The 13,809-nt window shown below is 36.0% G+C and overlaps 2 protein-coding genes and 1 long non-coding RNA gene across 3 annotated transcripts; 1 reads left to right on the top strand and 2 right to left on the bottom strand.

Annotated features, from left to right (window-relative positions):
* Positions 1-167: 167 nt before the first annotated feature.
* Positions 168-12,984, top strand: LOC149726921 (bactericidal permeability-increasing protein-like). The gene is made up of 13 exons (XM_089889442.1): positions 168-498; positions 958-1,069; positions 1,626-1,757; positions 2,100-2,199; positions 2,790-2,924; positions 2,987-3,050; positions 3,533-3,659; positions 4,513-4,660; positions 10,468-10,550; positions 11,154-11,298; positions 11,483-11,654; positions 12,258-12,334; positions 12,876-12,984. The coding sequence occupies exons 1-13, from the start codon at positions 183-185 to the stop codon at positions 12,915-12,917; spliced, it is 1,653 nt and encodes a 550-aa protein (XP_089745568.1). The 5' UTR covers positions 168-182; the 3' UTR covers positions 12,918-12,984.
* On the bottom strand, positions 5,477-6,565 carry LOC149726923 (uncharacterized). The gene is made up of 2 exons (XR_016386153.1): positions 6,345-6,565; positions 5,477-5,957 (listed from the first exon to the last, which is right to left on the bottom strand). It is a non-coding gene; the product is annotated as an uncharacterized LOC149726923 (long non-coding RNA).
* Positions 9,059-9,851, bottom strand: LOC149726922 (uncharacterized). Its single transcript, XM_089889474.1, has 2 exons — positions 9,552-9,851; positions 9,059-9,221 (listed from the first exon to the last, which is right to left on the bottom strand). Exons 1-2 carry the CDS (start codon positions 9,782-9,784, stop codon positions 9,083-9,085), a joined length of 372 nt encoding a protein of 123 aa, XP_089745600.1. The 5' UTR covers positions 9,785-9,851; the 3' UTR covers positions 9,059-9,082.
* Positions 12,985-13,809: the final 825 nt, after the last annotated feature.

The raw sequence follows: 13,809 nt of genomic DNA, 5'->3' as shown, positions 1-13,809 counted from the left end.
ATCGGCCTGGGGCAAAAACCTTAACCATTGCCGTTTTGCATGGTAGGTAGAATACAGAACAAAGCATTTCAGTTTTGTGTTTAAGACATCTATAAAAATGAGAAAATTTATTAATGTGTCAGGTCTTGAACGAGCCGCATATCTAAGATGAGTCTCAATGAGCGTATTTGAACCTTAGCAAAATGTTCAAATTGCTACGCAAATATTTCAGTTTAAATATTTGTTCAGAACAAAGTTTTTTGACTTGTCATTTTTTAAACACAAGTTGGACAAAAAATGTTTCAAGTGTTGTTCAAAATAAACAAATCGTTTTTATTTTTATTTTATATTTTTGGATAGCTGTTTCGTCAAACGATTTGCTTAAATTTGTTGTGACAAAAATGAAGCTTGTTAGTTTGGTTTTTGCGATAGCAATGACAGTCCAACTAAATTGCGTGTCTCGATGTGAGGGGCAAACTGGGATAAAGGTAAAGGTCAACAATCGAGGTCTTAGATTTGGTAAGTGGTAACATTTCAGCTTTCCAATTGTGTGGGGATGTACTGTTTTCATGGTGGACAATTTTTGTGGTACTAAAAGTGCAATGCGGGGACCAAGACCTAACACTCCTAACTATAATAATGAAATTTGACTCTACATTATTTGACTGCACATTGCGACCTAGATTTCTAAATCTTATTTTTAATAATTTGCTGGACGATAAAAATCATTTAGCTTTACAGTGTCACCACTTTTTTACTGATAAATCCTGAGTGTGCTTATTTTAATTATCCGCTTTTTTAATTAAACAATTATTTCACCCTAGTTTTCCGCTTTTACTTTTGCCGTACAAAAATTGCATTAATTTCAGTTTTATTTTCATCACCATTTTACCAGAAGAAGTATTCTTTATCGTATAAGCATTTTTGACATAACCGAATTTTCATGTAAAGCTTTTCAGTCGACATTTCATTTTGCAGTCACTGATGTTGTTAAAACAATGGCTCAAAGTTACGTCACAAGCAACTCGAATCTCGGCAGCTACAGTGGGAGATATAGTTCTTGGGTAACTGCAAATTACAACTTCAACAAGTAAGGTTTACATTAATCTTAGATGGTTAACTCTTTGCTCCGGTGCCATGTCACACGCCCACAACACTAAGGGTGTGTGGATCAACACATTAAACGGCCTAGCTCCAACTCAGTAGTCACTCATGGGTTGTCGTAAATGACACACAGAAATAAGAGGGCAAACAAAGAAAGATAATCACCTACATAGCTACACATAGGTATAAGTTGCAAAGTTGTAATTGGGCACAATTGGGTGTGTGAAATATAGCAACTGTCCCCAGCGCGCGGTTAAATAAGTGTCATTCATTCATCCATCTCATCATTCATTCATTCATTCATTCATTCATTCATTCATTCATTCATTCATTCATTCATTCATTCATTCATTTATTTATCCATTTATTGAATTCGTATCAGTTAATGTACCTTAGCGTATAGCTATGCTCATATTTAAAGTTTGTACAGAGCATCAACTACCTTTACGCTGACTTTTTTACATATAAAATTGTATTCACACAGTAAAGAGTAAATAGTGTGCATGTGAAATGAAACATCTCAATTTCAACTGATGTTTCAGCTTGCGAGTCACAAGTTTCTCTTTCGGGAATGTTGGCCTTACGACGTCATCACCAAACGTGATCACACTTCGAATTCGATCAGCATCTTTTGCAATGAGGGGCCAATGGAGTGTCAACTACCGTGTTTGGTTGTAAGATACTGTTTTCTTGTGTATACATGACAGACATTTTTTTATTTTTCATTAAATAGTTTAAAATAAAAATTGCAAAATCCGTTTTAAAAACTGCCTTTGAGCTATACGGTTAACATTTGCTGTGAAGGACCATATAGTAGTATGGGGTAAGATGGGATACCTTTATCACATAATATCCAAATATCCTGATCGTGTTTTAAACAATTAACAACGGTCTGTGGGGGTCGTGAAAATACAGTTATTTAATTCTTTGAATGTTCTTGGTTTACTACCAAATAATTGTCCCATCTTACCCCACTTTACTATGCATGTTTATTCATTGCAACCGATGTTTTCCAGTTTTACCGTTGATAATGACGGCAGCTTCACAGCGGATGCGAGTGGTGTGGATCTCACTCTTTCTATGCGGGTGGGGAGAGACCAAAACGGTCGGCCAACCGTACGTTTATGTACCTTACTTTTTAATAAAATTTGATTCTACATTTGATTGTATATTACGAATTAAGATTTCTAATTTTTTCTAAATCAGGAAAACGATTTTTTTTAAATCTTTTTTTTTGATAAATCGTACGTTTATTTACCTTATTTTCAACTTATTACCAATGAAATCAGGGCCGAATTGCAACAAGTGCGTTACAACGTGCAAACCATTTAAGGGTTTGAGTAATAGAAAGATATAGTAGGGCGGGGAACATGGGGCACCTTTTCATTCTATTTTCTCGTCACATTTGTTAGTAAACAAAGGGAAATTCAAATAATTATAATACCGTATTCTCACGACTCTCATAGGCCGTTGTTAATTATTTAGAACACAATCAGGATATTTGAATATTCTGCGCTAAAGGGTCCCGTTTCCCCCCACCTTACTACACATATATCCATGGATGTTTATGTCAATCTGTGGCTATGGCTGCCAAACCACAAGCGAATAGAAAAAGCACGGCGTGAAATTTCCTGCGTGGCCGCACGAAACCGTTTGATGCCGGAGGTCATTTCTGTATACGAGCATTTAATTTCTAACAAACGCAGATAAGTTCCACTTCAAGTTGCTCAGCCAATATTGGAGACATGAACGCTCGGGTGTCGGGCTCCAGTTTATCATTCTTGTACAATATCCTTTTGAGGTTTAACTCAAATAGCGTTCGCAACACATTCGCTGCAAGGGTAAGATATGGATTATTATGTTCACCACAAAAAAATGAAACTTTCATTCCTTTTTTTTCCAGATCTGCCCAACTGTTAAGTCAGCGATCCAAAGTCAGGCAAATTCTATTTTAAGAAACTTGAATGGTAAATTTTGTATACTTTGCATTTACTATTTAAGCTTCTTTTCAGATCATTTTGTAACTTCAGCATTTTAATGTATAATAGACCTATATATGACTAATGCTAAACTAAAAAGTATACACATAGTTTAATGAATTCACAAATACCCCAGCAGTTCACCGTTTAGACCTACAACCACAAAATCTGAAAATGTATATTTACATAAATAGTAGAGTGGGGAAAGACGAGACGCCTTCGGCACATATAATATCTAAATAACCAGATCTTGTTTTAAACAATTAACAACGGTTTGTCGGTCCATGTAATTCGTGAGAATACGGCTTTATAATTTTTTAAATGTACTTTGTTTACTTAAATGGGAAAAGAAAATCTCCCCTCACCTTACTGTATATAATTTTTTACGGCGTATATATTTTATCGTTGTTAATACTATTAAAATATAACCATTTCTTTGAACTTGACTTACGTCACATACCTACTTACAGTTAACTATGCGCTGACCACCACCACAAGCATTGACCTGGCTCTCTCCCGCCCTCCAACGACAGCGTCAAACCAAATAACTGTGTTCTCAAGAGGACGCTGTTTCCCAACTAACAACCCTTCGATGACGTAAGTCGAATACAAATGTTCGGTGTCGTGGCACAGTTGGTTACCACACATGCCTCTAACCCAGAGTTAATGGGTTCAAGGCTCGTCATGCTAACATTGTCGGCGTATATATGTGTCCTTGGGCAAGTCACCTAACGGCAATTGCTCCAACCCAGTGGTCGCTAATGGGTTGGCTAAATTGCATACAATGTATATGAAAAGGTTTAATATAAAAAAGTAAAACATGGAGTGATATTCTAGTCTACCGACTAAACTATAGTCGCCGCCTTTTATATTCGCCCGCCAAAAACTTGGCCGACAGGTTTGACCGCCTAACTTATGTAATGCGCAGAATTTTAGTTTGGCCGACTAAACGTCACAATACAGCTACTACATATTAGTCGACCGACTAAAAAACGAGGTAACCATAGTAAACCCGACAGACTCACTTTAAGGTGGCTGTACACAGTATCCGGAATGTGTCCGTTTTGTCCGTTTTGTCCGGATTTCGCTGCCGCATGCGGAATTCGGTAATGCATGAATGAATGAATAAATGTAACTTACTTTATCCTCGCGTGGCTGGAAAACCACAGTTATCACACGGGTTTAACACCTCGTGCCAGCTTACGAGTTACCATGTATGTTACTTTCGAATTCGCACGCCGGATACTGTGTACAGCCACCTTTAGTCGGTAGACGAGAACACTACCAACAATTTGATCTGAACAAAACTGAATTGGTATCAATATTGCATTTAGCAGCTTTTCATTAGAGCACAGTGAGCGTACTAAACAATAAGCACGTTGCACGCCTAAATAAAATTCGTAGATTAAGTAATTAAAGTTTCGGTAATTTGTTTCATTGACATTCACAGAATTCCAGTCACGGCAGAAAATTTGCCAGAATTCCAAATGACGTCATCTCATATGATCCGCATGATCGTTGGGGATTACGTCATAAACACATTTCTTTACGTACAATGGGTTTCGGGAAGCTGGGATTTCTGGTTTGGTCAGGACTCAGTAAGTAATGTAGATTTTCTCAAAACAAGATATATAGTAGGATTGGGGAAGATGGGACACCTTTAGCATAAATAGAATATCTAAATATTCTGATTGTGTTTTAAACAATTAACAATGATCTATGGGAGTCGTGAAGATACGGTTTCATAATTCTTTGAATGTTCTTTGTTTACTACTAAATAGGACGAAAAAATAGAATGAAAAGGTGTCCCATCTTCCCCCACCCTACTATAATAATATATATTGCTCCAACCTAGTGGTCACTTATAAGTGGTCCAAATTATTACCCATACATAAAAAATATAAAAAGTCCAAAAATAATCACCTATACAAAGTAACATACATGGTAACTAGCATGCTGGAGGTGCATAAAACATAACACACATGTTATAACCACTGTCGTTTTCCGGCCATGTGAGGATAAAGTAAGTTACATTCAATATGATAATCTAGGTGGAGCGGCACTAAAATTAAAAATGAAATATTCTAAACTGTAGGCCAGCATTTATGGACTTTTGATAGCTAATGTTTATTGTTTTACTAAGATTTTCGCAATACAAGTGTTATAGTAGGGTGGGGGAAGATGGGACACCTTTGACGCATAATAACTAAATATCCTGATCGTGTTTTAAACAATTAACAACGGTCTATGGGAGCCGTGAGGATAAAGTTTTATAAAAAATCGTTAAATGTTTGCTTACTACCAAATTAGAGAAGAAAATAGATTAAAAAGGTGTCCCATCTCCCCCTATCCTACTATATAATCCGTTCCAGAACTATATACATTACTTTTGTAATATTTCAATTAAAACAACATTTGTATATATACTCTACATTTATTTTCATTTTCCTGCTATTTATATTCATATGGAGATCGTTAGAGCTATGTACATAAAATACTAGTCAATAATAGCCATGTTAAAACCTGATAGGCATTCAGCCCATCGAAAGAATAAATATATGATTTGAAAGCATTGTTTACAGTGGACAAAATTATATAGGCCTACTTCTATATAAGCTCTAATATGATTTGCCAAAAAATAAATTGGGAGAAAACTCGTTTACTAAATTTTAAATTGTCAGTGGATGATTAAAATATACAAGAAATTATAGAAAAAGAATGTCAAAAGTTACAGCATATCAGTTTTATTGCTCGAACTCGTCAATAATTGCGTTTTCATTGTTGAGGTCACGCTTCGCCCTTGCAAGCTCATTGTCCCAAAAACCCCAACCACCACGGCGACCACCACCACCGCCGCGATTTCGACTATAACCACCACCGCCCCCACTTCGTCCACTAAAATAAATTGTTTGAATTGTTTATTTGGTTTTGGTTCATGGCTCGTCGCTACTACCATTGTGGGCGTATGTGTCCTTGAGCAAGACACCAACCAAGTGGTTACTAATGGGTTGTCCACATTATCAGCCATATACATAAAACAAATTAAGTAATAATCCCCCACAAAGTAACATACATGGTATCTCGTAAGCTGGCACGAGGTGTATTAACACCCGTGTTATAAAGACTGTCGATTACCGGCCACGCGAGGATAAAGTAAGTTACATTAATTCATTCATTCATTCATTCATTCATTCATTCATTCATTCATTCATTCATTCATTCATTCATTCATTCATTCATTCATTCATTCATCTATAAAATATTGTACTTGGCTTAGCCTACCCGGCTCGTGATGATCGAGACCTACGGCGACCAGCATCCACCCTCGACGTGAGTAGTACCAAGCACGCCACCAACACGAATGCCAACATCACTTTATTTCGCAGCATGATTATACGATAAAGCAGTAATATTGATCGTAATGGTAATCTTAGTTTGCGTGTACGACTACTGGAATAATATAGCGCGTTGAAACAACCCACTTTTATAACCCAGTTCAGGGTTTTCCAACAGCATTTTAATGCAGTTTATACAATATACATGATGCAGCATGCGTTCGTCACACCTTTCCGTTCACGGAAACATGAGCTCATGTTTTTTTTGTTTGACAAGTAACGCCAATCACGAAGTCTATTGTGATTTAAACTGTTAGCGTCAGCACGGGATTTTGCTGATGATCAAGCAGTTTCTATTCACACAGAAGTTATAAAGTATATAAACAACCGGCTTTTCGATCGTGAAACATGTTATTAACGGAAAGTTGTTTGGACGCAGCAAGTAAACGCATTTTAATTAAAAAGATTAAAATTTCTATTTTTCTAAACCATTGATTTATGGTCCCATTCAGTAATTGTCAAATTTGGCAACATGCAAAAATCCCGCATACGGCGCTACAGGACCTCAACAAAAAAGAAAGAAATAGCCATTCACATGTACATTTATCTAATTTGCTAGATAGTACAGTGGGGAAAGATGGGACACTTAAGCACACATTGGCTAATATTTCCAAAGTCCCAATACAGTATGTTTGGGTGAAACTCCTGATTACTATTATCCTTTATTATTTAAACATTACTATATATTGCTCCAACCCAGTGGTCACTAATGGGTTGTCCAATATATCAACCAGGCAGAAAAAAATAAAAACAAAAATAATCACCTACAAAGTAAGATAAATGGTAACTCGTATAGCTGGTGCGAGGTGTTTAAACACCGGTGTTATAAGGACTGCCGTTTCCGGCCACGCAAGGATAAAGCAAGTTACGTTCAATACAATATGAATATATGATAATCCTTGTTGAGCGCCATTAAAATCGAAACACCATCTTCAAACTGCAGGTCACCACATATGTTTTTAACTAGCTGGTAGTAATTCTTTTCTTATAATATTTCCACAATCCAAGTCTTTTAATCAAAACGACATTTATTTGTGTATAGTACAGTGGGGGAAGATGGACACTTAAGCACATATTGCCAAATATTTTTAAAATCAAAATAGACTGCTTTTTAAAATCAAAATAGACTACTCCGCGGGTGATACCACAAATTGGTAGTATCATTCCTTTATTATTTGACAATAATTCAAAAACTATAATAAAACACACGAGGAGTTATTTACGATTCGCACAACAAGTGAAATTTTTACAAATTCGAAAACACACAGGATAAAAATCATTGTTAATTTTGGTCATTAAGTGTATTTATTATTACGGATACACGTAAATAACACGAAATATTATACTGTACGTTTTGAAAATCTGGCTTAAAAATTCCCTTCCTTGCCCTACCGCTTTAGTTTTTAACATGCTGTTACCTACATTATATTATTTTATGAAAATTGGTATTGTTTGAACGAAAATGGGTATATTGTTAAATTAAACTGAAGAGACAAAATTAAACTGTACAAAATGTTTAATGAAGTTATGAAACAAATTTAATTGTTCACACTCGCAAACTACAAAACTTCCTCGGCTTTACTATATGATTTAGCGAGCTTTCAAAGATAGCAGCTTAATATTTCGCATTTTTTTACCTGTTTTAAACATATACTGTTTCTATTTTACATAGTTTTTTAATATTCAAAAATAGTACTGACGCGCGCTTTATAAAGTCGTGATAACTTTTTTTTGAATAATTCCGTAACCTAATTTTCCTGATTATCATTTAATGGTAAAAAGAAAATTAAAAAAGTCGGCTAACAATGTGTCCCATCTCCATTACCCTACTATATACTTTAAGTTTATTGTTGGTTATTTCCCAGCTTTTTATAATGGAGCACTTATAAAAGCTATGGTTATAAAATACTAGACCAACTAAACTGGGGTAAATTTACCCCCAAGGGTAAATTCCGTATATGTTTAAGATTCATTCACTCGTTTAATCTTACTATCCTATAATATGTTTCAGAAGTAGCACTGCTGTATATTTGCAATGTTTTCTCAGCCAAACAGCGTGTTTATTACGAAATAGTACGGATTCACACGTGGATTCACTGCATCATATATAATAGCGATTGTCTGACCTGGCAATTAATTACAACATAATAGCAATTTACACGTTGATCATTTGCGTCATAATAGCGATTGTCCCCTTGAATATTTAGCCTGCACGTGCTTGAAAATAGGTTGGATATTTTCCTTTTAACTTATGTGACTTAAAATACGTCAATCAATAAATTGCTAAGAAAATATCATTTGCGACCGTTTGGTGCAAACTTAATGAGTTACTTGCGTACCACCTGGGAGACCTTCGCGTACCACTATATAATGGTACGCGTACCACAGTCTCACTGGTTTAGAACCACACTCATTGCTTCATTGCGAACCCAGTAAACTGCTGTCCCCAGTTGGACCGCGGACCCCAGTTTGGGAACCGCTGCTCTAATATGATTTTCGGAAAAAATAATAAAATTCAAGAGAAAATTCGTTCACATTAAATATTGAACCAACGAGTTGACAGTAAATGCTTGAAATATACATAAGATTGTACAACAAGACTTTAAAAGTTACAGCATGTCAGTTTTATTGAACAAACTCGTCAACAATTGCGTTTTCATTTTTGATGTCACGTTTCGCTCTTGCAAGCTCATTGTCCCAAAAACCCCAGCCCCCACGACGACCGCCACCAGCACCACCCCAACGACCACCAGGATTCTGTCGACTAAAATAAACTGTTGGAAATATTACCCGGTTTTGTGCTTAGCGAAATATATTGAAAACGTATCCCATCTTACCCCAACCTACTTCGGCTGGTGGGACAACCTAACTTTGGGACAACCCAAAGGTTATATACGGGTGTATGCTACCAGAATATATTCCCGCTTTAGCCCACGTTTTACTAATAGGGCAACTATTTTAAGAGCAATGGTTTACCCCACAAAGTATTTATTAAAATGTTTAATTCAAAAAGTCTTAACTGTAAGGCTGTTTTAACCGCCGGGGTTAATTGTAAAGGACGTCAATTAAATATGCCATAAAACAATGTACTTACCTCATTCGTGTACTAGACCTACGGCGACCAGCATCCACCCTCGACGTGAGTAGTACCAAGCACGCCACCAACACGAATGCCAACATCACTTCATTTCGCAGCATGATTATACGATAATGCAGTATAAAGATAGTATGTTGGTCGTAATGGTATTTTAACTTTAAAATGACAAACTCTTTTCCTCTTTTGGGTGTACGACTACTGGAATAATATAGCGCGTTGAAACAACCCATTTATATAACCCAGTTTAGGGTATTTTTCAACAAAACTCTACTGCGGTTTATACAATATACATGCGTTTGTCACAACTTTCGGTTCACGGAAACATGAGCTCATGTTTTTTTTGTTTGACAAGTAACGCCAATCACGAAGTATATTGTGGGTTAAACTGTTATCGTCAGCACGGGGTTTTGCTGATTGTATGAAGCAGTTTCGATTCACAAGGAAGTTAAACACACAGTTGTTCGATCATGAAACGTCATTAGCGGAAAGTAGTTTGCGCACAGCGAGTAAATTAAATGCGTTTTGTCGATTTTTTTGTCACTATAAACCATTGTATAATGAACCTTTAAGTAATTTGGCAAAATTTGGCGTTCATACAAAAATTCCGCATACGGCGCTACAGGACCTTACCCAAACAGAAAAAAAATGACCAATGATAAACCAACAACAATCTAATTTCTATATTACCAATACCCTGTGACAAAAACCTAAAGCTGATCATTTTTTAAAATTGAATAAACCGTTACAAAAAATCACTGTGACAATGACACTGTGTGGGTATTTTGCAGGTCTCATAAATTAAATAATTTTTCGTCGACAGTAAATAACAAAACCAATTTCGCCATATTCAAAAGTACTTAATAATTATCATTTTGCTTTCCTTTTATTATTTTGTTTTTATTTCTTTTAACAGCTCGCAGGTTACGTTGGCTTCAACTTTACGACAGACACAATGGCTGGATTTCTACCAGGGTTCGCAAATTTTGGAAGAAACAGGTGTGTTGTGTACGCATGTGGCTTTACCATAGTTTAACATCGTTTTAGTACACCATAAATCTCGCAGTAACAACACAGTTGTCCAAGTGTATCATTATGTGCAGTATAGCTTTATATATTATTTATTCATTCATTCATTCATTCATACACGATTAGATTTTGTAAGTCTGACATATTGGGAAATCCGTTATTGCGTCGAACGAAGCATTCGATGTTATATCATAAACGCGAAAGTGGCAACATAGAGCTTGTGAACCACATTTTTCGGTTGTGAACTAACACGACTACTATATATATATATATAGTAAGGGGGAGACAGGACACTTTTAGCACATAATACTCAAGTATTATGATCGTGTTTTAAACCAACGGTCTATGGGAGTCGTAAGCATACAGTTTATGATTCTTTAAATGTTTACTACATGGTACCAGCAAACGGAATAAAATGGCTTCCCAACTCACCCTACGCTACTATAGATACTATGTATGACAAAATCAAAGGAAGGATTTTAAATCCTACAGCAATATCAAAACTTTCCAGATTTGAACCGTATATTTAACATTGTACTTTTCATTTATGAATGGACACTTTATACTTTCCAGGCCCCTTCGGTTTTTCGTACATCCCACCGAGAGCCCTTTCGCTCGCACAACATCGGAGAATGTGAATATAACAGCCAAGTTTGACCTTGTTACTTTTGTAGTGGCTGAAAACGGTAGTTTGAACGATGCTCTCAACATTTCAATAGTAAGCTATGGTTGATGGTGTTTCGAACACTAAAATTTTCTAATTCTTTTAATTTTCTTTGCTTACTTTACTAAAAATCGGACTAGAAAATAGAATGAAAATGAGTCCCATCTTTCCCTATACCCTACTTTATATTTATGTACTCCAAAACTAGCCTAAAGTTGGTTGTTTTATCATGATACAGGCGGCTAGTTTGACTGGTAATGTGACAGTAGAGAATGGTAATCTGCGTGGTCAGATCAGTGCATTAACTACCAAGTCAACCGTGTCCAGTTCCAAGATCGGGGATCTCCCCGTTGTCCTGGTCGATCTGATTGTGAACAACATTGCCCAGAGATTGCTGCCAAGCGTAAACAGTAAGTTTTTAAATTAAGACTAAGAGTCTAATTACATTCCGTCTATAAGAGGAAGAATGAAATTTATTTCGTCTCTTTGGTCACGATAACGAAAAACAGAAGAGTTTATAAAAGCGAAAAGACGGGTAGTATCGGTCGTAGTCGAAATTATATCACAAAAAATACAATATTTTATAAATTCCACCACGACCACTTGGTTCATCAAATTACATCGATTGAATTATATACAATCGCATGTCGCATATGTAATATTACATAGTACTGTGGAGTAAGATGGGACACCTTTAGCAGATAATATCCAAATATTCCGATCGTGTTTTAGACAATTAACACTGATTTATTAGAGTTGTGAGAATATGGTTTTACAATTCTTTGAATGTTCTTTGTTTACTACCAAATAAGACGATAAAATATAATGAAAGTGAGTCTCATCTTTCCCCACTCTACTATACGTTTCTTATCGTCCCTAAATTTGCACAGACTCACCTTAATATGAAGAAAGGCACAATAAAAACTTTATTATTTATAATATTTATATGGTTTATTTAGGTTATGTACCTTTTACTATTTTGAAAGTTTTTACAGTAACTCCACTTATTTTAGATGTTTCAATGACGCTGCAAACCCTACCACTCCCGTCTGGGTTCGGGGTTTCAAATGTCTTCGTAAACACGGTGGAAGTAGGTGCATGCATTAGAACTTAAAAGATTTTAAAATTACCTAACAAGTTACCACACATTCCTAAAATATTTAGGTATATATCTCACTTGTACTCCAGTTACCCTCGTTTTTACCATGCAATAACCCCAATGCCTTATTCCCCGTGCACCTGTATCAAATTACTCTCTGTACATGAATATGACCCTAAACTGTCTAACGGTTTTTAACCCTTATTATACTTAGTGAGCTGGGGTAAAATAGGTTATGTTTTCATTCTATTTTCTCATCTCATTTGGTAAAAACAATATTTACCAAATTCCATATACCCACAGCCCGGCGACTTTAAAGGATCGTCGTTAATTGATCGAAACACGATCAGAAAATGTGGGATTTAGGTATCAATGATATTCTGTCTTGCCCATAGTATACTAAACCAAACAAAACCAAACAATTAGTACTGCAGCTGCTAAAAAAATCACATGGCCCCAATGTCTGTTACGAACTAAAATACGCTCGTTACATTACATTTCAATGCTTCGGTAACGCTTGTTTTTCTTGCAGCACGGTTTGGAGATAGCAACCGACATGACACTTGCCGGTTAATTGTAAAGAATGCGGACGTACTTTTACCTTTATCAATCAGTTGCAAAATAAATTTCTGTGAAAAGAGTGCGTTCGGTTGTTTGGTCAGTAAGATAATAACAGGACGTATATGTAACGTCCGTTGAATTGCGCTAGCCAGTCTTAGCCGGAATAGGTGACGTAATATCCGGAACATTTGCATAATTACCATTTCATCTCAGATGTTAGACAAGTATAGTCTACATCCTGCCTTTTGTAAATTTATTAGTTATAGTGGTATAGCACAGTAATGCCACAAGAGCATAAAAACAGCAAGAAAAAGGACAAACGCAGCATTTTTATATCCTGACCTTGTACAAAAGTATTTTTAGCAAACTGAGTCATTCCTTTTTTGTTTTTGTATACATTTTGCAATTTGTCTGCTGTATATTCCATTCACACATACAATGTATGGGTGTGCGGCTACACTATTCAATGCTACTTTTTCAATTGCCATCGTGGGAGCGCTTGTTCGTAATTTCCTGTGGTTATAACGCACGCTGTGCTTGCACAGATTGTAGATTTTAAATCAATATGTGGAAACCATCTGCAAGTTACGTTAAAGGGCAGTCTTATATACGTTTATATAGGTATCAGTGTTATTCCACGAATAAGGGTCATGTTATAACTTTAGGGTCTATTTAATGGATATTTGCGGGGAATTTAAAGTAGCTGAAAAGTTCTAATTAGTCACTTTACAAGAAATAGGCGAATACGAAATTTGTATACAAAGTACAGTTGGTCTAGATCTAGAACTGTAGATTTTTTAGAAACGTCTGTTTACACATACAGGGAATATGCTACGTCATAATTAGGTGTCATCAAACTGTATACAATTTAGTTTGATGTACTGTTCAAGGTAGCGGTCACCTTC

The sequence above is a fragment of the Ciona robusta genome, chromosome 12 (genome assembly GCF_009617815.1).
Source record: "Ciona robusta chromosome 12, ASM961781v2".
Lineage (NCBI taxonomy): Eukaryota > Metazoa > Chordata > Ascidiacea > Phlebobranchia > Cionidae > Ciona > Ciona robusta.
This window is presented reverse-complemented; position numbering and strand designations above follow the sequence as displayed.

Coding starts and splice junctions, on each gene's coding strand:
- LOC149726922 (XM_089889474.1), bottom strand. CDS start 9,784: ATGGGTTGTTTCAACGCGCTATATTATTCCAGTAGTCGTACACCCAAA. Junction 9,222..9,551: donor AGGTCTAGTACACGAATGAG/GTAAGTACATTG, acceptor AGTTTATTTTAG/TCGACAGAATCCTGGTGGTC.
- LOC149726921 (XM_089889442.1), top strand. CDS start 183: ATGTTCAAATTGCTACGCAAATATTTCAGTTTAAATATTTGTTCAGAA. Junction 4,661..10,467: donor TCTGGTTTGGTCAGGACTCA/GTAAGTAATGTA, acceptor TTCTTTTAACAG/CTCGCAGGTTACGTTGGCTT. Junction 11,299..11,482: donor ATGCTCTCAACATTTCAATA/GTAAGCTATGGT, acceptor ATCATGATACAG/GCGGCTAGTTTGACTGGTAA.